The 22,532-nt window shown below is 58.1% G+C and overlaps 1 protein-coding gene across 5 annotated transcripts; it reads left to right on the top strand.

Moving 5' to 3' along the window:
* Nucleotides 1–567: 567 nt before the first annotated feature.
* Nucleotides 568–22,073, top strand: LOC126939540 (angiotensin-converting enzyme). 5 transcript variants are annotated; one of them, XM_050764942.1, is made up of 25 exons: nt 568–853; nt 1,440–1,607; nt 2,521–2,614; nt 3,278–3,421; nt 3,846–4,037; nt 4,597–4,694; nt 5,065–5,237; nt 5,939–6,162; nt 6,507–6,651; nt 6,938–7,036; nt 7,326–7,448; nt 7,807–8,018; nt 8,712–8,848; nt 10,040–10,198; nt 10,471–10,558; nt 12,125–12,268; nt 12,418–12,609; nt 14,673–14,770; nt 14,928–15,100; nt 17,139–17,362; nt 17,626–17,770; nt 18,079–18,177; nt 20,150–20,272; nt 20,507–20,694; nt 20,825–22,073. In XM_050764942.1, the coding sequence occupies exons 1-25, from the start codon at nt 602–604 to the stop codon at nt 21,052–21,054; spliced, it is 3,924 nt and encodes a 1,307-aa protein (XP_050620899.1). In that variant the 5' UTR covers nt 568–601; the 3' UTR covers nt 21,055–22,073. The 5 variants fall into 5 exon arrangements, with proteins under 5 accessions (XP_050620899.1, XP_050620901.1, XP_050620900.1 ...); XM_050764943.1 differs by lacking the exon at nt 568–853 and adding an exon at nt 985–1,297; XM_050764944.1 differs by lacking the exons at nt 20,150–20,272; nt 20,507–20,694; nt 20,825–22,073 and adding an exon at nt 20,078–20,147 and having other exon boundaries at nt 574–853.
* The last annotated feature ends 459 nt before the right edge of the window (nt 22,074–22,532 follow it).

The raw sequence follows: 22,532 nt of genomic DNA, 5'->3' as shown, positions 1-22,532 counted from the left end.
ACCTCCCGGAGGCGCCTGCGGGACACCTAAGGTCCGTCCCCCCTCCCGCTCCTCTCCCCCCGCCACACCCCCACCTCCGGCAGGCGACGTCCCCGCCCCTCGACCACGGCCTGGTGAAGAAGCCGGCCAGGCCCCATCAGCCCCATCCCCGCCGCACGAGCGGCGCCTGCGGACAGCTCCTGGGGCCCCGGCCTTGTCACTCCGGAGGCGGGAAGCTCCGGGGGGTCAGGAAGGGAAGACCCAGCCGGAGGCCGCTGGGCTCCCGGGCCCCGGCCGAGGCTGCGCGGCCGCACGGTGGGCAGGCTCGGGTGTTCTGGCAAACTGCCGGGTCCCCATCTTCAAAAGAGAGGAGGCCCTTTCTCCAGCTTCCTCTGCGGGAGCCCGACCAGCCCCATCCCGCCACCCTCGGACTGCACCTCGGCCCCTCCCCGGCCCGCGCCCCTGCCCGGGGCGGGCCAGGAACCAAGGCCCGCGTCGCGGGGGACTTTGGAGCGGAGGAGGAAGCGCGGCGCGGCGGGGGCGGGGGTGTGTTGGGTTTTATAACCCGCAGGGCGGCCGCGGCGCGGGAGAGGGGGCAGCGCCGAGCACCGCGCACCGCGTCATGGGGGCCGCCTCGGGCCGCCAGGGGCCGGGGCCGCTGCTGCAGCCGCTGCTACTGCTGCTGCTGCTACCGCCGCAGCCCGCGCTGGCCCTGGACCCCGGGCTGCAGCCCGGCAACTTTTCCGCCGACGAGGCCGGGGCGCAACTCTTCGCGCAGAGCTACAATTCGAGCGCCGAACAGGTGCTGTTCCAGAGCGTGGCCGCCAGCTGGGCTCATGACACCAACATCACCGCCGAGAATGCACGGCGCCAGGTGGGCGCCCGGGCCCGGGTGGGGGCGGGGCGGGGCCGCGGCGGCCAATCACAGCGCGCGGCCGGCTTGTGGGGCGGGCAGGCTGGCGCCCTGGGCCCGAACCCCACCCCGACCCCCCACCCTCGCCCCAACAGTCAGCAGCCTGGGGGCCCGAGCGCCAGGCTGCGCGCACGGCCTCCGCTCCCAGCATGAACGAATTGGATGGATGAGGCGGGCTGCTCCGAGGCCGCGCCCGCCTTTGCCGAGGGTGCTGGACTCCGCTCTGTGGCCCCCGCGCTCTCGGGCCGCTGCCTGCTCACCTCCAGACGCTGTCACTGTCACCGCACTGCACTGTCCATTCACCCTCCACTCGCCTGGCCTCTTTTGTGGTCCCAATTTCTGCTCCACCTTTCCCATGAGGCAGATTCCTTCCAGAAGGAGGAAGCGCGGCTTCCGCAAACTAAGGTCTCCCGCAGGGATCTCCCCAGGGCTCGGGCTCTGGAAGCCCTTGGCCTTCCTCCCCTCCCCCAGCACCGTGGCTTCCCTCTATGGCGTGCATCTAAGCGGGGTCCTGCCTACACCCTGCCTGCCCTCCTGGTGCCCATAGGAGGAAGCAGCCCTGCTCAGCCAGGAGTTTGCCGAGGCCTGGGGCCAGAAGGCCAAGGAGCTGTATGAACCGATCTGGCAGAACTTCACGGACCCGGAGCTGCGCAAGATCATCGGAGCTGTGGGCACCCTGGGCTCTGCCAACCTGCCCCTGGCTAAGCGGCAGCAGGTGGGCTGAGGGCCGAGGGAGAGCTTGGGGGCGGCCTCCCAGTGCCCCATCGTGGGGGTTAGGGGAGAGCAGCCCGTCAGGGAGGGAAGGACCCTGGGATCCACGTGGGCCCTGGCAGAAGGGAAAGCCCAGGTATGCACAGAATGGCTTTCTGAAGCATTGATTTTTCTTGGAGATGGGGTGGGGTGTTACTTTCTGTTAAAGGAAGCATTCTGGAGTAGGAAGCCAAAATCAAATACGCCTCTACCTAGGCTGGTTTATGAGCTTCCTTGGAAGGGTTGAGAAGGGCTGGGCGCAGTGTCTCACGCCTGTAATCCCAGCGCTTTGGGAGGCTGAAGTGGGTGCATCGCTTGAGCCCAGTAGTTCAAGACCAGCCTGGCTAACATGGCAAAACCTCATCTCTACAAAAATAATAATAATAATAATAATAATACAAAAAATTAGCTGGGCTTGGTGGTGCGTGCACCTACAGTCCCATCTACTATTGAGGCTGAGGTGGAAGGATCACCTGAGCCCAGGAGGTCAAGGCTACAGTGAGCTGTGATTGCACTACTGCACCCCAGCCTGAGTGAGAGTGTGAGACCTCCATCCCAAAAAAAGAGAGAGAGAGAAAAGGTTAAGAAAGACTGAGAAGTCTCCAAAGCCAGAGAATGGGAGGAATCTGCCCTCACTGCAGGGTGGTACCAAGCTGGGACTTGACCCTGACCCTGACTTTCAGGACTCCTGTCCCCGACTCCACAGGCTGCCTCCACTGGCAGAGGACTCGTGTGTTAGTGATCAGAAGTGCCCCGGTACCACTGAGTGGCCTTGTCCAAGCTACATCCACTCTGTGGGCTCCTTCTTCTAGCAGCAAGGGGAGGGTAGATGTCCCAGGGGTTGGTCACCAGAACATTCCTCCCCTCTGACTCCCCAGTACAATGCCCTGCTAAGCAACATGAGCAGGATCTACTCCACCGCCAAGGTCTGCCTCCCCAACAAGACTGCCACCTGCTGGTCCCTGGACCCAGGTACGGCCCCTGCGTCTCCCCTCTCGGAGGTGCCCTAGTGCTCCCACATTGCCCTGCTGCACTCGGGATCGTGCAGTTTTGTAGGGTCTGTGGAGACAGCAGGTAAACCCAAAGGCGTTGCCCTTCAACTGGGGCTGGAGGGTGCAGATGTCCCCATACCCTGCTTCTCTTGGCAAGTGGACTTCCGGAACCTCCAGCTGCAGCCCCCACTTCTGTGTGTGCCTCGGCCTCTCACTCCTAGACCTTCCTCCTGGCTGCCTGGTTTCCCCTTTCGTGGGTTCTCTCACGTTCCCCAAGAGCCCTCAGGCCAGGGACCCCTCTTGGCTTCCCCTTAAACCCCACTCCAGCCCCCTTTACGAGCAGCTTGGAGGAAGGCACTCCTCCAATAGGCCGCCAAGTGTCTGCCTGGGTTTTGGCCTTTGGGTGTCCCCTTGGTGTCGACCACCTTAGGTGGTCATGTCTCTGGGGGCGGAGGCCCTGCCTGGGTGTTTCTGTAGCTCCTGGCCACCTCCCATCAGGCCTGTAGGTGGCGCCTGGCTCTGGGGGCACCGTGATGTTCAGGAAGCTGGTGGGAGCAGTGAGGACTGGTGCAGGCTCTGGTGAAGGCCGTTGCAGACTTCAACATGGAGGCCTCCTCACCGACCCTGCCTGCCTGTGTCTCAGACCTCACCAACATCCTGGCTTCCTCACGAAGCTACGCCATGCTCCTGTTTGCCTGGGAGGGCTGGCACAACGCCGCGGGCATCCCGCTGAAACCGCTGTACGAGGACTTCACTGCCCTCAGCAATGAAGCCTACAAGCAGGACGGTGAGCAGCCCTCTCCCCGTCCAGGAACTGCGCCAGGTGCCCTCTCTCGGCTGTCTCCCCAGAGTCCCAGCCCAGAGCCAGGCAGAGCAGCTGGTACGACGATTCCAGCAGGCCCTGAGTTTCCCAGAAAGTGGATGTGGGACCAGCCTACACCCAGTGTGCCTGGACTGTGCTGCTGGCCTGCCCCACATGGCTGTCCTGCTGTTGTTTCTGGCCCTGGTGCTCCTCTTTTCCTCTGGGAACCTCCAGGATCTATTTAGCTGGCTGTAGCTAATTAGAAATTGTAGAGTGGCAACCCTCAAGCCAATTTTCCAGCTAGCTGCAGATCCACAGGCCTCGAGCCAGTGGAAGAGCCGACTTACAGCTGAGAGGCTGAGGTCTGAGCCTTTGGCCTGAGCTGCATACCCCACCCCCACGCCCCCAGGCTTCACAGACACGGGGGCCTACTGGCGCTCCTGGTACAACTCCCCCACTTTTGAGGACGATCTGGAGCACCTCTACCAACAGCTAGAGCCCCTCTACCTGAACCTCCATGCCTTCGTCCGCCGTGCACTGCATCGCCGATATGGGGACAGATACATCAACCTCAGGGGACCCATCCCTGCTCATCTGCTGGGTAAGGACCTGGCCTTGCCTCCGTATGAGTCCCAGGGAAGTGTGGGTCCAGGCATAGGGGTGGGGGATGTCCAGGGTAAGGGAGGCAGGTTGTGACCATCACCTCTCACATGTGTGGGGCATCATACTGTTTGCTTCACGTGCAGGAGACCATTCGTGTTCCCACTTTACAGGTGGGGACCCTGAGGCTCAGGGTCGTGAGGGACTTAGTGGTCAGAGAGCTAGGGGTCAAACCAAAGGCTCTGGCCCTGGGTCCAGTGGAGGAGCCATCAGCCTAGCTTATGCCCAAGGAAACAAGCGCTGTGGGCCTGCCTTAGGATTGAGTGGCTGGGACCTGGCACAGCCAGAAAGGACAGTGACAGCATCTTGCAGTCCCAGGACATGTGGCCTTCGGAGGAGTGAGGATGGGACTGATGTGTGAGATTTCTGGCCCTAAGCCAGGCCTGCAGCCCTTGAGGGCCCCAGGGTGTAGGTGTTGGCCCCAGGGTCACTCAGCGACTCATGGAGAAGCAGGCACAGCCAGGCAGGGAGCCAAGCTGTCCCCTTCTTTTCTCATCTAGGAGACATGTGGGCCCAGAGCTGGGAAAACATCTACGACCTGGTGGTGCCTTTCCCAGACAAGCCCAACCTCGATGTCACCAGTACTATGCTGCAGCAGGTAAGCTCTGGGCTCAAGCCTGGGGTGGCCGGGGTGGGGTGCAAAAAGAGGGAGTCAGAGATGGGCAGAGAGGTGGGAAGGGGTCGAGTACCAAGCAGCAGCTTGGTGTGTCTGTAGGTGCAGTGAGCTGGGGTCGGCCCCCTCAGTGAGGTGCCAGCTCCTCCCTCCAGGCTCCACAGTGGCCAGATGAGAGCAGCAATGCACTTTCACTCATCTGCGGTGGGCAGCAAGGGCCCTGCCTCTGGGAATGGTGGCCACAGAGCAGAGAAGCTTTCATGCACAGGGAGTTGACCCGAGAGGGGGACCCCAGCCCTGTCCCCAGGCCAGCCAGAGTGGGCTCCCCTGACCTGTCTCCACACCCCGCCTCCAGGGCTGGAATGCCACGCACATGTTCCGGGTGGCAGAGGAGTTCTTCACCTCCCTGGAGCTCTCCCCCATGCCTCCCGAGTTCTGGGAAGGGTCGATGCTGGAGAAGCCGGCCGACGGGCGGGAGGTGGTGTGCCACGCCTCGGCTTGGGACTTCTACAACAGGAAAGACTTCAGGTCTAGACATGGGAAGAGCAGGGTTCTGGGGTTTGGGGAAAGGCAGGCAGCCCAGGTGCACGGAAGCTGGTTCCCAGGCCTGCCTCTACCCTGCCCTAGCTCTGGCCAGGGGCTGGATCTATTCCAGGGTGAGGGGACATAGGAGGCCTGTTAGTCCACCTTCCCTGGCAGCTTTGACAAATAGTCATCTCTGTACCTTGGAACGAAGGAAGAAGGCCCAAATGGTGGTGAGCCAGGGCGGGGTAAATAATTTGCTTGTTTCGGCCAGGCGTGGTGGCTCACATCTGTAATCCCAGCACTTTGGGAGGTCAAGGTGGGTAGATCACCTGAGGACAGGAGTTTGAGACCTGCCTGGCCAACATGGCAAAACCCCTTCTCTACTAAAAATACAAAAACAAATTAGCTGGGGATCATGGCGGGCACCCATAATCCCAGCTACTCGGGAGGCTGAGGCAGGAGAATCTCTTGAACCTGGCAGGTGGAGGTTGCAGTGAGCTGAGATTGTGCCACTGCATTCCAACCTGGGCAACAGAGTGAGACTCCAAAAAAAGAATTTGCTTGTTTCTACTGTGGTTTCATGCCCCAGGGCAGCACCCTCCTCATTCCTGTCTTTCAGGTGCCAATCTGCCCTGTGCCCTGGCCCTGCCCTGTCCTGCCCGTCCTTCACCCTTACCCTCACCCTCACCCTCTCTACACCCCAGGATCAAGCAATGCACACGGGTCACGATGGACCAGCTCTCTACAGTGCACCATGAGATGGGCCATATACAGTACTACCTGCAGTACAAGGACCTGCCCGTCTCCCTGCGCGGGGGGGCCAACCCTGGCTTCCATGAGGCCATTGGGGACGTGCTGGCACTCTCGGTCTCTACTCCTGCACATCTGCACAAAATCGGCCTGCTGGACCGTGTCACCAATGACACGGGTATGGGAGGGCTGAGAGGCCCCCACCCAGCCTCACCTAAACCCCACTCCATCCCACAGCAGGACCTCACTTGCCCCACTCAGCTCTGCCCTTCTTTCTGCCTCCCGGCCCCAGGTTAGGCAGGGTTTGGGATCCACCCAGAGCCTCACAGTGCACACTGAGCCCACCTCAACAACACCCGGGGGTCCTCTTCCAAGCAGGGCCCAGGGTCTCGAGGACCAGCCTTACCTTCTCTGCGTCTCCCCAGCCTCACTTCCTGCTGCCTCCACCAACCCACCACTCTTAGGGGACCCTCTTCTCCCTCCGACCTCTGACCTCTCCCCTCTCCTCTCATCTCCCAACAGAAAGTGACATCAATTACTTGCTAAAGATGGCACTGGAAAAAATTGCCTTCCTGCCCTTTGGCTACTTGGTGGACCAGTGGCGCTGGGGGGTCTTTAATGGGCGTACTCCTCCTTCCCACTACAACTTCGACTGGTGGTATCTTCGGTGAGAGGAGGGATAGAAAAGCCTTCTCCCCAACTAGCCCTCCCCAGCCTCCTGGCCAGCCAGGCACCTCCTGCCCCAGCCAGTTCTAGCCTCTCCTCACTAATGATGTCCCCCTCTGTGACCTACCGCCTTCTCCTTTCCTGCCTGAAACTTCCTCTTCCAGGGAGTCTTCCCCAGTTCCTCAGGATAGGGAAGGGTTGTTGGGTGGAAAAGCCTTTTCTGCAAAAGCTAAATCCATCTGTGTGCAACCTCTAGGCCCTAAGACAATTTGACCATCCTTTTCCAGAACCAAGTATCAGGGGATCTGTCCTCCTGTTACCCGAAACGAAACCCACTTTGATGCTGGAGCTAAGTTTCATGTTCCAAATGTGACACCATACATCAGGTACTAGCACCCCTACCCCACCCCCCAGTACTGTCACACCCTCAGTCCCCTTCTCCTCCTCTTGTGATTCTAGCTGCCACATCCCCAGGGCTTGTCCCCATGCTCCTCCAGACCTCAAAGGCCTGGAGTTAGAGTGGCCCTCTCTTCTGAGCCTGTCTTGGGTCTCCCTTCTCCCCTAAGATAGCTTCTGGTCCAGCCTCTGCCCTGCAAAGCTGGATGGTGCCTGGGCAAGGGACCCCTGTTCCTGGACCCCCACGATCTTCCCCTAACTCCCACCCTGTGCCTGCAGGTACTTTGTGAGTTTCGTCCTGCAGTTCCAGTTCCATGAAGCCCTGTGCAAGGAGGCAGGCTATGAGGGCCCACTGCACCAATGTGACATCTACCAGTCCACCAAGGCAGGGGCCAAGCTCCGGTGTGTGGCGGGAATCGGGGAGAAGTGGGAGGCAGAGGGGAGTGGCTGGCAAAGGGTATGGCGGGGGCGACTGGCTGCTCCGACAGAGTGGGGGGTGCCAATCACAGAGCTGGACTGATGTGGATGCCTGTCTCCTCGCTCTCTCATCAAGTATTTATTGAGTGGGCCTTCTGGCTGGCATGGGGCGAGACAAATGCCCCCTGCCACCATCACAGAGATCCCAGGCCCCAGGATCTTACTGCTGCAGTTTCTGCAGTCCATTGCGGGGGCGGAAGTGGCCAGGGGCGTGTGGGCTGGAGTCCAGGAGCAGACTCCAGCCTGAGTCCCCTGTGCCCATGGTACCCACTCTGCCCACCAGGAAGGTGCTGCAGGCTGGCTCCTCCAGGCCCTGGCAGGAGGTGCTGAAGGACATGGTCGGCTCAGACGCCCTGGACGCCCAGCCACTGCTCAACTACTTCCAGCCGGTCACCCAGTGGCTGCAGGAGCAGAACCGGCAGAACGGCGAGGTCCTGGGCTGGCCTGAGTACCAGTGGCGCCCACCGTTGCCTGACAACTACCCGGAGGGCATCGGTAAAGCCCTGAGTGAGGGTGGTGGGGGGCTAAGGTGGGTCCTCAACTCTGGGCTTGGCCCAGGCCCCAGGTTCCTGGTCAGCTCCTACCAGCTGAGCCCTGGTACCCTGTCCTGGAGGGCCAGGCAGCCCCCCGAGCTCATCAGCAGTGCCTGCAAGCGGGGACAGGCATGTCTTTCCCCCAGCATCCTAGAGAGGGTGTGCTCAGACCTGAGGGCCCCTCCCCCTCCAGAGGAAGCCAGATACAGGGCTCTATGAGGTCACACTGCGGGCTCCGCTCTTATTGGCCAGGGGACGGTGGCTGCAGGGCTCTGCTCTCCTGCGGCTATGGGCCAGGGTTGGGCTACTGCAGGACTTCCCAACCTCCTCTTCCTGCTGCTCTGCTACGGGCACCCCCTGCTGGTCCCCAGCCAGCAGGCAACCCGACAGGTGACAGTCACCCATGGGACAAGCAGCCAGGCGACAACCAGCGGCCAGACAACCACCCACCAGGCGACAGCCCGCCAGACATCAGCCCAGAGTCCAAGTGGGACCATGCAGGGGAGGGGCAGGGTGCCGGGGTGGGAGAGGCAGGGTCGGGTAGGGACAGGGGCAGGGTACAAGGGAGTGGGAGAGGGATAATGGCTTCTGGTGAGACCACAAACTGGAGAGGGGAGGCAGAGTTTTGTCTGTTTCCCTCCACTCTGTCCCGCAGACCTGGTGACCGATGAGGCTGAGGCCAGCAAGTTCGTGGAGGAATATGACAGGACATCCCAGGTGGTGTGGAACGAGTATGCCGAGGCCAACTGGAACTACAACACCAACATTACCACAGAGACCAGCAAGATTCTGGTGGGAGCCACCTCTCCACCCCCAAACCTGCACATGTGCACACACACACAAACGCTGTCCCGCTCACCATGAAGTGGGGATGCTACCAAGTTTTAAATTGAATATTTAAAACAATACTCAGTTTTGGGCCAGGAGCGGTGGCTCATGCCTGTAATCCCAGCACTTTGGGAGGCTGAGGCGGGCAGATCACGAGGTCAGGAGATCAAGGCCATCCTGGTTAACATGGTGAAACCCCATCTCTACTCAACATACAAAAAATTAGCCAGGCGTGGTGGCGGGCACCTGTAGTCCTAATACTCAGGAGGCTGAGGCAGGAGAATGTCGTGAACCTGGGAGGCGGAGTTTGCAGTGAGCCAAGATGGTGCCACTGCACTCCAGCCTGAGCAACAGAGGGATACTCTGTCTTAAAAAAAAAAAAAAAAAAAAAAAGCTCAATTTCAGATTCTGGTGGACATTTACTCAACGCCTGAGCAATTCTTCTTTCCTTAAAAATCAGTCTCTGGGAGGCCTAGGTGGGAGGATCACTTGAGGCCAGGAGTTGGAGACCAGCTTGGGCAACATAGCAAGATCCAGTTTCTATTCAAACAAACAAACAAAAATCAATCTCTAGTAACAGAATAATTTGTACATAAATAAGTGGTGCTCAAGTCGTTTTATTTTAAGAGATTGAAAGCCCCCGTTTGTCTCCTCTACAAAAGGGGCTACACTTCCTCTCTACCCTCATTCCCTGCCTATTTGACTGAGCACAAATTATGCCACAGTGAGCCACACACTTACTATTCCTTGGCACTTCAATCTGTTGCCTCATCTTTTTCTCAAGAGCCTTGCAAAATTGGTGAACTTATTCCCATTTTACAGATGGGATTTGATATTAACTCTGAGGCTCAGAGAGGCCACAGAGCTGATATCAAGCTGGCTCCTTCCTAAGGGGGAGCCTTTAAGGGGGTCTTCTCTTCCCTGCCCCTGCCTGGATATGTGCTGCTTGACCACAGGCATCTGGGGAGGGTGAGTACTGCATCCAGCATGTTATCAGCAGTCCAGCTTGCACAGGGTCTTATAGGCAAAGGTTGCAACTTAATCCCATTGCCCTCTCACCACCACCTCCAGCCCTCAGCTCCCACTTGGGGCCTCCCATTCAGAGGCTGCTCCGGAGCTCCTGGGCCCCATGACACCATCCCCCTGTGCCCTCAGCTGCAGAAGAACATGCAAATAGCCAACCATACTCTGAAGTACGGCACCCAGGCCAGGAGGTTTGATGTGAACCACTTCCAGAACACCACGATCAAGCGGATCATAAAGAAGGTTCAGGACCTAGAACGGGCAGCGCTGCCTGCCCAGGAGCTGGAGGAGGTGTGTGGCTCGCAAGGAACGGGGAGAGGGGAATCCTGGGGCAGTGAGCCCAACACAGGGTCTGGCCTGGCCTTCACGCTGCTTCCTCTTCCTCGTTATATCAAGTCATGGCATCTGCCATGTGATGTGCACCTCAGAATTGCCGAGAAGGCAGCGCTCCCCAGCTCCCCGGCTCCCCACCCGCCAGCCCATGGGGCCTGGGGGCAGTGCAGGCCACAGAGAGACCAAGCACAAAGGAGTACAGCTCAATGCCTCTCTCCTTCCTCCTGCAGTACAACAAGATCCTGTTGGACATGGAAACCACCTACAGCGTGGCCACTGTGTGCCACACGAATGGCAGCTGCCTGCAGCTCGAGCCAGGTGAGGGCTCACGTGCAGGCTGAGTGAGAGGCTAGGGCTGGGGCTGGCATGGGGCCCGGGGGTGCTGGGTGAGAGCACAGAGTTGGGCTCCCCTCACTCTTGGAGTCAGCGTGCCCAGGAAATGCCCTTCCTTGTTTTCCACGAGGGGGCTTCTTTGCCTCACTGAGAACCGACACCTACTTCATACCACACCCCAATCTGCTGCCCCTCCCTCAGAACCGCCCTCTACTTAAGGGTATCCGATCTCTCCGGTCCTCTCTGCATGCCACCCCTCAGAGCAGCTGGATCTCAAAGTTGTATTTCATGGGCTTGGACTCCAAATTAGGGGAACTCGGGGACTCTAGCTCCCCCCGGCCTCCTTTCGTGATCCTGCCCTTGACTTCCTCACTTTCTCTGTCTTTCCTGAGCCCCTCTCCCAGCATGTGACTGATAAGGAAACTGAGTCACACAGCTGCTGAAAGCACCAGACTAGAACCTGAGTCTCTGATTCCTCTCACTTCCCTCCCCGACCCCGCCACTTCCTGCTGGATAGGAGTAGACAGCTCTTGGCTGTCCTCTCTGTTCTCCCCACCGGGTGGTCCTTCTTACCCCAGCCCCTTTGAAAGAGCTCACCCCCGACACAAGGACCCGCACACAGAAACCTCCCAGCTCCCTCTCAACCCACCCTTTCCAGGGCTGGAGAACTTAAGGCGTAAACATTCTTCCATGAAGAATCTCCACCCAGAAATGGGTCTTTCTGGCCCCCAGCCCAGCTCCCACATTAGAACAATGACAAATAGAAGGGGAAATGGAAAATAAACAGGAGAAAAAGTTTTCCCAGGACAGGGTTTGGCCTACAAGTTGTGGATGTGGGTACCCATGCCAAGTCGGGTGGAGGCTGGCCGGGTGCGGTGGCTCATGCCTGTAATCCCAGCACTTTGGGAGGCCAAGGAGAATGGATCACTCGAGGCCAGGAGTTTGAGACCAGCCTGGCCAACATGGTGAAACCCCATCTCTACTAAAAATACAAAAGTTAGCTGGGTGTGGTGGCAGATGCTTGTAGTCCCAGCTACTTGGGAGGTTGAGGCATGAGAATCGCTTGAGCCCAGCCTGGGCAACATAGCAAGACACCGTCTCTACAAATAAAATACAAATAATTAGTTGGATGTGGTGGTGCACGCCTGTAGTCCTAGCTACTAGGGAGGCTGAGATGGAAGGATTGCTTGAGCCTGGAAGGTCAAGGCTGCAGTGAGCCATGATGGCACCACTGCACTCTAGCCTGGGCGACAGAGTGAGACCCTGTCTCAAAAAAAAGAAAGAAAGAAAGGAGAGAGGCTCAAGCACGTCCCTCACAGGATTGCTGAGACCCTGCAGGTGTCTACAGCATGTGGCCCTAAGCAGGGGACCCTGTAAGCCAGGGCTGGAGAGCCACTCCCATCCTTTCTCCCATTTCTCTAGACCTGCTGCCTGTACAGTCACTTTTATGTGGTCTTGCCAATTTTATTCCAGTTCTGAAATTCTCTGAGCTCCCCTTACAAGCAGAGGTGAGCTAAGGGCTGGAGCTCAAGCCATTCAACCCCCTACCAGATCTGACGAATGTGATGGCCACGTCCCGGAAATATGAAGAACTGTTGTGGGCATGGGAGGGCTGGCGAGACAAGGCTGGGAGAGCCATCCTCCAGTTTTACCCAAAATACGTGGAACTGATCAACCAGGCTGCCCGGCTCAATGGTGAGTCCCTGCTGCCAACACCACTGGCGCTCGGGTCCCCTCAGGTTCTTCAAAGAGGTGCTGTGAGACCCCAAGCCTGGGTGAAGGTAGGTCCCTGGAGGAGGCAGGTAATGAGGTGTTGGGAGAGCCTGGCTGTGTCCCCTCTGTAGGCTATGTAGATGCCGGGGACTCGTGGAGGTCTATGTACGAGACACCATCCCTGGAGCAAGACCTGGAGCGCCTCTTCCAGGAGCTGCAGCCGCTGTACCTGAACCTGCATGCCTATGTGCGCCGGGCCCTGCACCGCCACTACGGGGCCCAGCACATCAATCTGGAGGGGCCCATCCCTGCTCACCTGCTGGGTAAGGGCACGTGTCGGGCCTTGAGGAGGGTAAAGATGGACCACAGTGTGAGTGAGGGCTGGGACAGGGCTGGCTAGAGGGTAGGGAGCAGGCTGGGGAGTGAGAGACTCCAGCCCTGGGGGGAAGGCTGGAGAGGGGTGGGCACTGGGAGTGGGGAGCCCCCCGCTTGCATCTGGTTCCACATTCACTGCAGATCTATGTTGGGCAAGTCACTATAGATGGGGGGAGAAGTTAATAATCTTGTCCAGGAGACCACGGCACCCATCACAACAGTGTGTGATCTTGAAGGGTGAGGAAGGGGGCTGTGAGCGGGAGTTGGGGAGGCTTTGCCAAGAGGTGGCCTATGAGCAAGGCCTTGGAAGATGACAGGGTTTGACAGATGGGAAGTGGGGGATGAGAGGAGAGGCTCAATGTTCAGGCCAAGGGAACTGGAACAAAGAAGAACCTGAAAATGTAAATCCACTTCAACCCTGGACCCTCCTTTGCCAAGGGCTGCAATCTCAGATGCCCTGAATGTGTGAAGTAGGCGGTGAGGACAGTAAAGGATGGTAGGCAGTAAGGCAAAGCAGAGGCTACTGGTTCTCTGTCCCTGATGGGCTGTTAGGAACACTTTCCTGGAGCAGAGAGACCAGACAGGCCCTCAGACCATTTAGAAACCATAAGGGAGGCCCCAGAGTGTGGCCTGGCTGCGGGTCTAGCTCCCACACAGGCTGGGAGTCCGGCCCTCTTCAGCCCCTCTCTGGTGAGACCAGAGAACATCTGGTGATGTCACAGTGGACATCAGTTCACCAACTGGGAAACGCAGGCCCCAGGAAGAAAAGCAACATGCCCAGGGTGGTCTGGGAGCTGGGGCAGAGCTGGCCTTAGAACTCAGCCCCTGAGGCCGGGCGCGGTGGCTCAAGCCTGTAATCCCAGCACCTTGGGAGGCCGAGATGGGCGGATCACGAGGTCAGGAGATCGAGACCATCCTGGCTAACACGGTGAAACCCCGTCTCTACTAAAAAATACAAAAAACTAGCCGGGCGAGGTGGCGGGCGCCTGTAGTCCCAGCTACTCGGGAGGCTGAGGCAGGAGAATGACGTGAACCCGGGAGGCGGAGCTTGCAGTGAGCTGAGATCCGGCCACTGCACTCTCAGCCCCTGACAATTGGTAAAAGGGGAAAGGGGAGCAACCCAACACTGATGCACTCTCTCTCTCTCTGGCTCTCTCCCTCTCCTCTCTCATGTTCCCTCCATCACTCGTCGCTCTAAGCCGCTCTCACTGGTTTGCACTTTAGACTTCACCTGATGTCAGCTGAACCTTCACCTCCCTTGGTTAGGAAAGAGCCTTGAGTCCAAATCTGTTTCTGAGCCTTCCACTCATCCTAAGTGTCTTCCTTTTCCTCCATCTTGGAGAACTAGGCTCTTTTCTTAGCCTAAACTCAGAGGCATCGGCCTCTCCTGAAGGAGATGGCTGATTCCTGCCAGAGTTGCTGAGCTGCAGACGCCGACCTCAGGTGGTGCAGAGGGGACATGGCAGAGTGGCTGGTGGAGAGAGCAGCCTGCCCGCCATTTAATCCCAGCCCTGCCCCTTAGGAGCCGTGGGCCCCTGTTGGGGGGTCACTTAACTCTCCGGCCTGTTTCCTTTACTATCCAATGGGAATTGTGCCCGTACCTGGGTGCAGACAGGATTGAAAGTGAATTCACACAATGCTCTTGGCACAGAGCCAATAAGAGGTGGCCACCGGGGTATAGGTGTTCTGGGGACCTGTAATGTCCTCGCAGGTCAGCAGTTGCTAGTCACATTGGTCTCCACTGCTCATGGACAGTGAAGACCACCTGGATTCCCTGATAACCAGCAAGGTCCCCACCTAGAGCAGGGCAGTAATGACCTACTGGGCTGGATGTGCACACTGAAGGTGGTGTATGTCAGGTGCCTCGAAACTTGCAAACAGTAGGTGCTCAAGAAATGCCACTATAATTAGCAGGACTGGGATCGGGAGCCCTGTTCCTGCAGGAGGGCATTGAGCCTAAGAAGTAACATTTGTCTTTCCTCTGTCTGCCATCCCCCTCACTCCTCTCCAGGGAACATGTGGGCGCAAACCTGGTCCAACATCTATGACTTGGTGGTGCCCTTCCCTTCAGCCCCCTCGATGGACCCCACGGAGGCCATGCTAAAGCAGGTCTGCACTGGCCCAGGGGCAGGGAGGCCCCGCCGAGACGGGAGGGGCCCTCTGATTCAGGAGTTTCCCCCAGTTTGGCCCTCCCCTGGGTCCCCCACAGCAGCATGCAGTCTGTCCCCAGAACCTCCAGTTTGGGCAGAACTCCCTCTGCTTGCAGGGCTGGACGCCCCGGAGGATGTTTAAGGAGGCTGATGATTTCTTCACCTCCCTGGGGCTGCTGCCCGTGCCTCCTGAGTTCTGGAACAAGTCGATGCTGGAGAAGCCAACTGACGGGCGAGAGGTGGTCTGCCACGCCTCGGCCTGGGACTTCTACAACGGCAAGGACTTCCGGTACATCCAGCTAGAGCTGAGGCTTCGTTCCTGAGCCCCACGGGCAAGGGAAATAAGCCAAGCAAAGGCTCCACTACTGTCCCCCAGCCGGAGCCAGCAGGGCAGGATGGGGACAGGGCCAGAGTTTGGGACTGAGGGTCTAGAGAGGCGTTGGCTTCTGGCAGGAAAACCCCATCCACCTGATGGGCTTCTGAAGCGCGCGACAGCTCTGTCAGCCTGGCCGCTGGGAAGTGCTCAAGGTCCCAGTCCTGGGTTTGAGCGCGGTGGGCTGCCCCGCCTCCCTCCTTCGGAGCTCCTCCCCTGCATAGAGCTGGCCTCTCCCTGGGGGCACGTGCTGTGACACACGAGGATGTTGGGGGCTCTGCACAGATCTACTCTCACCCCTGACAGGCTCAGAAGCTGCCTTCCTTGGAGGATGGCGTTTTAGTTACCTATTGCTGTGCAACCAAGCATCATACGGCTTAGCCGTATGAAACAATCAGTTGATTATGCTTATGATTTTATGGGCCAGGAATTCAGGCAGTACACAGTGGAAATGGCCTTTCTCTAGAAGGCCCCCTCTGTTGGGGGCAGCTCTCTTGGCCAGCATGGCTCCATGTGGGGCCATCCGTCCAGGGCCTCAGTTCTGGCTGGCAGTTGAGGTCCTCGGTTTTTCCCACGTGGCAGATACTGGGGCACATGTTCCCACTGGCCTCTTGGCTCACATGTTGGGTGCTTAGGGTGGGAGGACTGGAACAGCTGGAGGTGGGTCAGGCATCTCCCCAGGCTAGCTTGGGCGCCCTCCCAGCGTGGCATCTGAGGTGGGCAGATTTATTACCTGGCAGCCAGCATCCCCCACAGCGACCACTGACGCAGCCAGTTCTCAAGGCTAGGTTCAAAACTGGCCCAGAGTCACTTCTGCCATGTTTTATTGGCTAGAGCAAGTCACAAGTTCACCCAGATTCAGGGGAAGAGAAAAAAGTCCCTCTCTCTTGGGAGAAGTGGCAAAGACAATCGGTCACAGCTCAAGTGTCTCTTACAAGGAGAGCAGACACGGGGAGCCTGAAACCAAACCCAATGGGGTTCCCTGGGCTGTGCAGGCCCTTCCAGAGATGAGGACTGCAGCCGCAGGGCTGAGAGGAGACAGGATCTGGGGGATGAGAGCCCTTGTGGGGTCTTTTATGGGGAGTCAGAGGAGAAGCTGGATAGACCCCAGCCTCGTTGTGGCCGGGATGCTGGGCAACTCTTCCTTCCCCCTCCCCAGTTAAGAATGACAGAAAAACAGGATTCACCTGAGCTGAAAGGCTTCCAGTTAGATCCAAGAGAGAATTTCCCGCAGTTTGAATTGGTTTGCAAAACAAGGAAGGGCCGGGTGCGGTAGCTCACGCCTATAATCTCAGCACTTTGGGAAGCTGAGGCAGTCTGCTTGAACTCAGGAGTTCGAGACCATCCTGGGCAACGTAGTGAGACCCCATTTCATAAAAAATAAATAAGTAAATGAGAACAAGGAAGGATTGACGAGAGACGGTGGAACCTTCTGGTTTGGGCAGCTCTGCAGCTGCCATTCATCCTGGCCATAAGAATTCTTGGGGTGAATAAGTTTGTTGCTGTTGGGCCGCGTGAGATACAAAATTGCCCACTCTCATCCCTGACAGAAACAGTTGTTTCCTTCAGGGAGCCTCCGTCTTGGGAGATAAAGCATGTGTACATGGGAACCCACTGGCTACACATTCTAGAAAGTACCCAGTGTCCCAGTGCCTCTACAGCAAGCGCTTCGTACAGTCAGAAAGCAACAGGTGGTGGGGGCTGGAGTCATTCAGGAAAATGAGAGGCAGAGGAATGGCCTGAACGACCTGACGGTAGGGGCTTCTGCCCCCAGATTCCCTCTTTCTCAGGTCACTCAGTGGTTCCCCTTTCCCTCCCTCCCACAGTGCTGTGTCCCCTGCATGCTACAGTGCTGGGGTCTGCGCTGGGTGTAGCAAGGCCCGCTATTATCTTATGCCCAGGGCTTCTCACTGTCCTCTCCCAACACCCTCTTCCCCCACTCCACTGTTTCTAGGATCAAGCAGTGCACGACCGTGAACTTGGAGGACCTGGTGGTGGCCCACCACGAAATGGGCCACATCCAGTATTTCATGCAGTACAAAGACTTGCCTGTGGCCTTGAGGGAGGGTGCCAACCCCGGCTTCCATGAGGCCATTGGGGACGTGCTAGCCCTCTCAGTGTCTACGCCCAAGCACCTGCACAGTCTGAACCTGCTGAGCAGTGAGGGTGGCAGCCATGGTGAGAGAGAAGCGGGAGGCTCTGGTGGGCTGAGGACCAAGAAGGGGTGGTGAGCTTGGGAGGTGGGAAAGGGGCACTTAGTGGCCCATGGGCAGAGGTGTGGGGCAGAGCAATGGGGAGGAAGGGAGCCATCCAGACCATCCCAGGAGGCAGGTCGCAGGGCCTGAAAAGATACAGCACCCCCACCCCTCCACCATCACAGGCACACCAAGGCCAAGCCGCTAGGACCCCGGGTCTGACAGCTGGCCTCCCTTCCCTTGCAGAGCATGATATCAACTTTCTGATGAAGATGGCGCTTGACAAGATCGCCTTTATCCCCTTCAGCTATCTCGTTGATCAGTGGCGCTGGAGGGTGTTTGATGGAAGCATCACCAAGGAGAACTATAACCAGGAGTGGTGGAGCCTCAGGTTCTGGAACACTCCCACAGGATGTGGGCTGGGGGATCTCTGCGGGTGTCTGGATGGGCCAGGGTAGGGGAGTGTGTGTGTGTGTGTGTGTGTGTGTGTGTGTGTGTGTATGATTGTGTCTGTGCATATGATGTATGTGTATGTAAGTGATGGGGAAAACGGGGTGATTGTGCACAGAGGCCCAGCACGCAGGAGAATGGGGTGCCCAGTGTAGCCCCAAGTGCAGGGACCCTCCCTCAAGTCAAAACTGCCACCCCCAGCCTGGTTCTCCCCAAACTCACCTTCCAACGTATATTCCCACTCAACAGGCTGAAGTACCAGGGCCTCTGCCCCCCGGTGCCCAGGACTCAAGGTGACTTTGACCCAGGGGCCAAGTTCCACGTTCCTTCTAGCGTGCCTTACATCAGGTAACGGGAAAGGCAGGAGGGCACGTTGTGAGGGCAGTACCCACAGCTTTGTGTTTAAACTGCGGCCACTGCCCGGTCCACAAGCTCTGCCAGTCAGGGCAGACCTGGGGGAGCTGGCCGCACAGTGCAGGTGCCTGGACCCACTCACCCACTGCCAAGGCTGATGGTTGTTTTCTTGAACATTGTTTTGGTGAGAGTGTGTACCATCCAAACAGTTGAACACAGAAACGCAAACTAATAATTGGCTAATGGTTACCAGACCTTGGTTAAGTAGTTAACATTAACCATGACTCATGGCTGGATCATGAGCTCAGCACTGTTTTGTTTTGTTTTGTTTTGCTTTTAAAACAAGATTGTGATTCTTTTACTTTCATTGAACATTGTCTTTGATACAATTTGAATTGTACCTGGAAACCCTTCTAGACACTAAAATGCAGGGTTGGAGACCCGGTTAAGTTGGGAGTCAGGGTTAATGGGGCAAGTTACAGTCACAGGCTGGGGTCAGAGAGAACTGGGTCCAAACCCCATCTCCATTACTTTGTTTCCTTGAGAAAATTCCTCAATTTCTGTGAGCTTCCGTTTCCTCACCTGTGAACCCCATTTCACAGGATGTACGATGGCTAACTTCTTAGCATTCTGTCTCATACACAGCCTCCTCAGGTAGTGGTGGCCAGGACCCCACTATTAGTCACTCCCCAGTGGAATGTATCTGCACACTAGGTCTGCAGGTCACGTGGCCACAGATGAGTGTGCCTAGTGCGGCTCCTCTCCTTTTGTGTGCCCCAGGAGAGCACTTGCTGAGGGCTAGCAAGGCTGTTTGTGATCTGGGGCCTCCCTGGGAGGCTGGGGGCTAGAGAGACCTCAGGCTGGAGTTCCAGGTCCCCCGGGGCTACAGGTAGCCCAGGCCACCCAGGAGTCAAGGTACAGAAGGCAGTGAAGGCCACCCCTGGAGGGCTGTGGCTGCCTCTGGTCCTGGCCTCCTGTGGTCCCTGGAAGCCCAGCGAGGGTAGGGCCCATGCCCACCTTGCCTCCTGGCACCTGGGATGATGCCAGCACATCATCAAGTGCTAATAACTTGATTGTGGGAGGGATGAAGTCTGTCCCCAGAGTCCAGGAAGATGGCATCCCTGGAGCACCTTAGACAGGCCTGACCTAGACGGAGTTCCAGAGATGACACTTACGACAGGGATCCCACCTGCCTGCTGGAGTGGTCCCTGGGGTTCCCAGCTGGCGCTGACTCTCACCCGGGAGCCAGCTGATGTGATGGCTAGCTTCACAGCTTAATGCAGACAATTCTTCAAACAGGGGCGGGCAAAGGAGATTTGGCTGCTCTAGAAAAACATTCCGCGTTCTGGCCAGCAGCCTTCGCAAAGCACTTTAAGGAAAGACCAGGGAAGTCGGTGGTACATGGCTTGCACCCAGCATTCAAAGCAAAAGGCCTGTGCCACTGGCTCAGGACATTTAAAACCTCTCCAGACTTTAAGCTGGCGAGAATCCTCCAGCCTTGACTGGCAGATTTCTACCAGCGAATTCCTGATGCTTTGGATAAGATCATGTAGGACTGGCTTCCCTGCCCAGACCACCCTACCAGATCCACACGGCCCATTTGGCCACACCTTGCCTTTGCTTGCATATACCCCAGGGATGGAGACCTCACTGCCTCCAAAGCCACCTGCCAAATCTATGAAGGGCTCTGCCCTGACCCCGTGGAGCAGGCCCTCCTGAGATGTGGAGGCAGCCCTGTGGGTGGGAGGCATCTACACAGGCACAGCTAGGAAGAGGCTCAGACAATGCTAACAGCTGGGGTGTGGGAGCTCACCCTGATGGCAGTGGGCAGGGTTGGGGGGTCTTGGCTCTGCTGTACCCATGTGACTTAGCACATATCACATGTGATGTGCAGAAGGACCTGGGACCCAGTGGCATAAGACCCTCAACCAACTCCGCCCCGGGCCACGGCCTCCCTCTGCTCCAGGTACTTCATCAGCTTCATCATCCAGTTCCAGTTCCATGAAGCACTGTGCCAGGCAGCTGGCCACACAGGCCCCCTGCACAAGTGTGACATCTACCAGTCCAAGGAGGCAGGGCAGCGCCTGGCGTGAGTGTCCTCCAGCCCTCCTTTGTTTCCATGCTCTGGCCTGCACCCCTGGGCTTTTCTGGGAACACTTGCCATTTTAGCTCTTGAGCCGGGAGCTCCCACCTGCAGTGTGACGGCCTGATGTGCCATCTCCTTACGCGCCTGGAGCCCTGGGGCCCTGGGACAAGTTTCAGCTGGGAGTGGGTATGGAGAGGAGAGTGGATGACTCGGCCTCCCTGTCTCGTGCCTCCCCAGGATGGCCATGAAGCTGGGCTTCAGTAGGCCGTGGCCAGAAGCCATGCAGCTGATCACGGGCCAGCCCAATATGAGCGCCTCGGCCATGCTGAGCTACTTCAAGCCGCTGCTGGACTGGCTCCGCACGGAGAATGAGCTGCACGGGGAGAAGCTGGGCTGGCCGCAGTACAACTGGACACCGAACTCCGGTACCACCACCTGCCCCACCTCCAGCCCCGGGTCTTAACCCCGTTCCCAAGCCCAGTGGCCGCGACCTCGGAGCCTGGCCCTGCCCCGCGCCCTCGCCCTGCCCATGCTGTCTCTTTGCTTCCCACTCAGCTCGCTCAGAAGGGCCCCTCCCAGACAGTGGCCGCGTCAGCTTCCTGGGCCTGGACCTAGATGCGCAGCAGGCCCGCGTGGGCCAGTGGCTGCTGCTCTTCCTGGGCATCGCCCTGCTGGTAGCCACCCTGGGCCTCAGCCAGCGGCTCTTCAGCATCCGCCACCAAAGCCTCCACCAGCACCCCCAGGGGCCCCAGTTCGGCTCCGAGGTGGAGCTGAGACACTCCTGAGGTGACCCGGCTGGGTCAGCCCTGCCCAAGGGTCTCCCACCAGGGACTGGGATGGGAACACTGATGGGCGACTGAGGACATACCCCAGCCCACCCTGCTCCTCCCGCCCTGTCCCTGTTGCCCTTCCCTCCCAGTCCTCCAGACCACCAGCTGCCCCAGCCCCTGCCCCCTTCTCCCAGTACACGGCTGCCTAACACTGAGCCCCACCTCTCCAAGTCTCTCTGTGAATACAATTAAAAGTCCTACCCTCCCCAGCCGAGTCTGTGTCCCTCACAGGGAAGCCAGGGACAGGGACAGGCTGCTCTCCTGCCACCTGGCAGTCAAGTGGGTCCCGTTACTGGGTTTCTTCCTCCATCCTCCTCCAGGAGCCGGGGAGAATCCCCAGAGCTCTGCCCCACCACCTCCTGGCCCTGGCGCCTGTCTTCCCTCCAGCCCAGGCAGCCGGCCACTGTCCTGCCACCACCGCAGGCAGCCCCTGTTTGGCCCAAGCACTGACCCAAGAGGACTCTGGGAAGCAGGCATCCTGGGCTGCTGGCCTCACATTTCCACCGGCAGTGGAGCCCTTCCCTGCCCCACAAGTGGCCAGGTCCCCCCAGGGGAAGACTTCTAGCTATTATTGGCTGCCCCAGGGGTGAGTACCTTGGAGGGCCGGCTTCATGGAGGGTGCCCACTGGAGGGCACACACCAGCGTAGTGCTTACCTTGGCTCCTGCCCATACCAGCTCCATGACCCTCTGCTCGCGTGAACAGCCTTGGCTCTCAGACAACCATTCTAACACTGCCAGTGTTGAGGGGCCTCAGATGCCGGAGTGTGGCAGCTGGTTGCACCTGCACAGGGATTAGCTGCCAGCAGCCACCCTGCTGGCATCCCAGCACACACCTCCTCACTCCCCGCATTGGAGGGAGTGTCATTTTGAGGGACATTTTTATGACTTTTATGTGTATGTTTATGTAGAAATTTGGAAAATACAGAAAACTGTAAAGAAAATAAAAGCCCTTTATATCAACATCAAGAGATAAGCCCTGTTGACATTTTGGTATACGACTTGCCGGACTTGTTCTCAGCACATGTATTTTAAATGGGATCACACCATATTTACAGCCATACATCCTTTTATTACTTCATGCAACTAGATCTGTTTTACTGATATTTAAATGCCAGACTTCAAACCTGGCCAAATAGAAGTCGGTCCATTTGCTGGGGCCAGGGGCTCCCCAGCCACCCTGGCCCCTCTGTCGAACCCTCGGTCCTGAGTCTCTTCTGGGCTTTGCTGATGCCTTCACCCTAGCCAAGTCCATCTCCCAATATCTGTCCCCCAGTATCCTTAGTCCACAGCTTTTGCCCCCCAATCCAGGTGCCGTGCGTGTCTGTGTGTGCCCGTGTCTGTGTGTATGTTGCGCCCAGGCTTGGCTGTTCAGGCCCATTCTGTAAAGCAGGATGTGGGGCTGAGGTATTTTAGGATTGAAAGAGGGTGGAAG

The sequence above is a fragment of the Macaca thibetana genome, chromosome 16 (genome assembly GCF_024542745.1).
Source record: "Macaca thibetana thibetana isolate TM-01 chromosome 16, ASM2454274v1, whole genome shotgun sequence".
Classification (NCBI taxonomy): Eukaryota; Metazoa; Chordata; class Mammalia; order Primates; family Cercopithecidae; genus Macaca; species Macaca thibetana.
The sequence above is the reverse complement of the archived record's forward strand: the minus strand, read 5'-3'. Positions and strand labels throughout refer to the sequence as shown.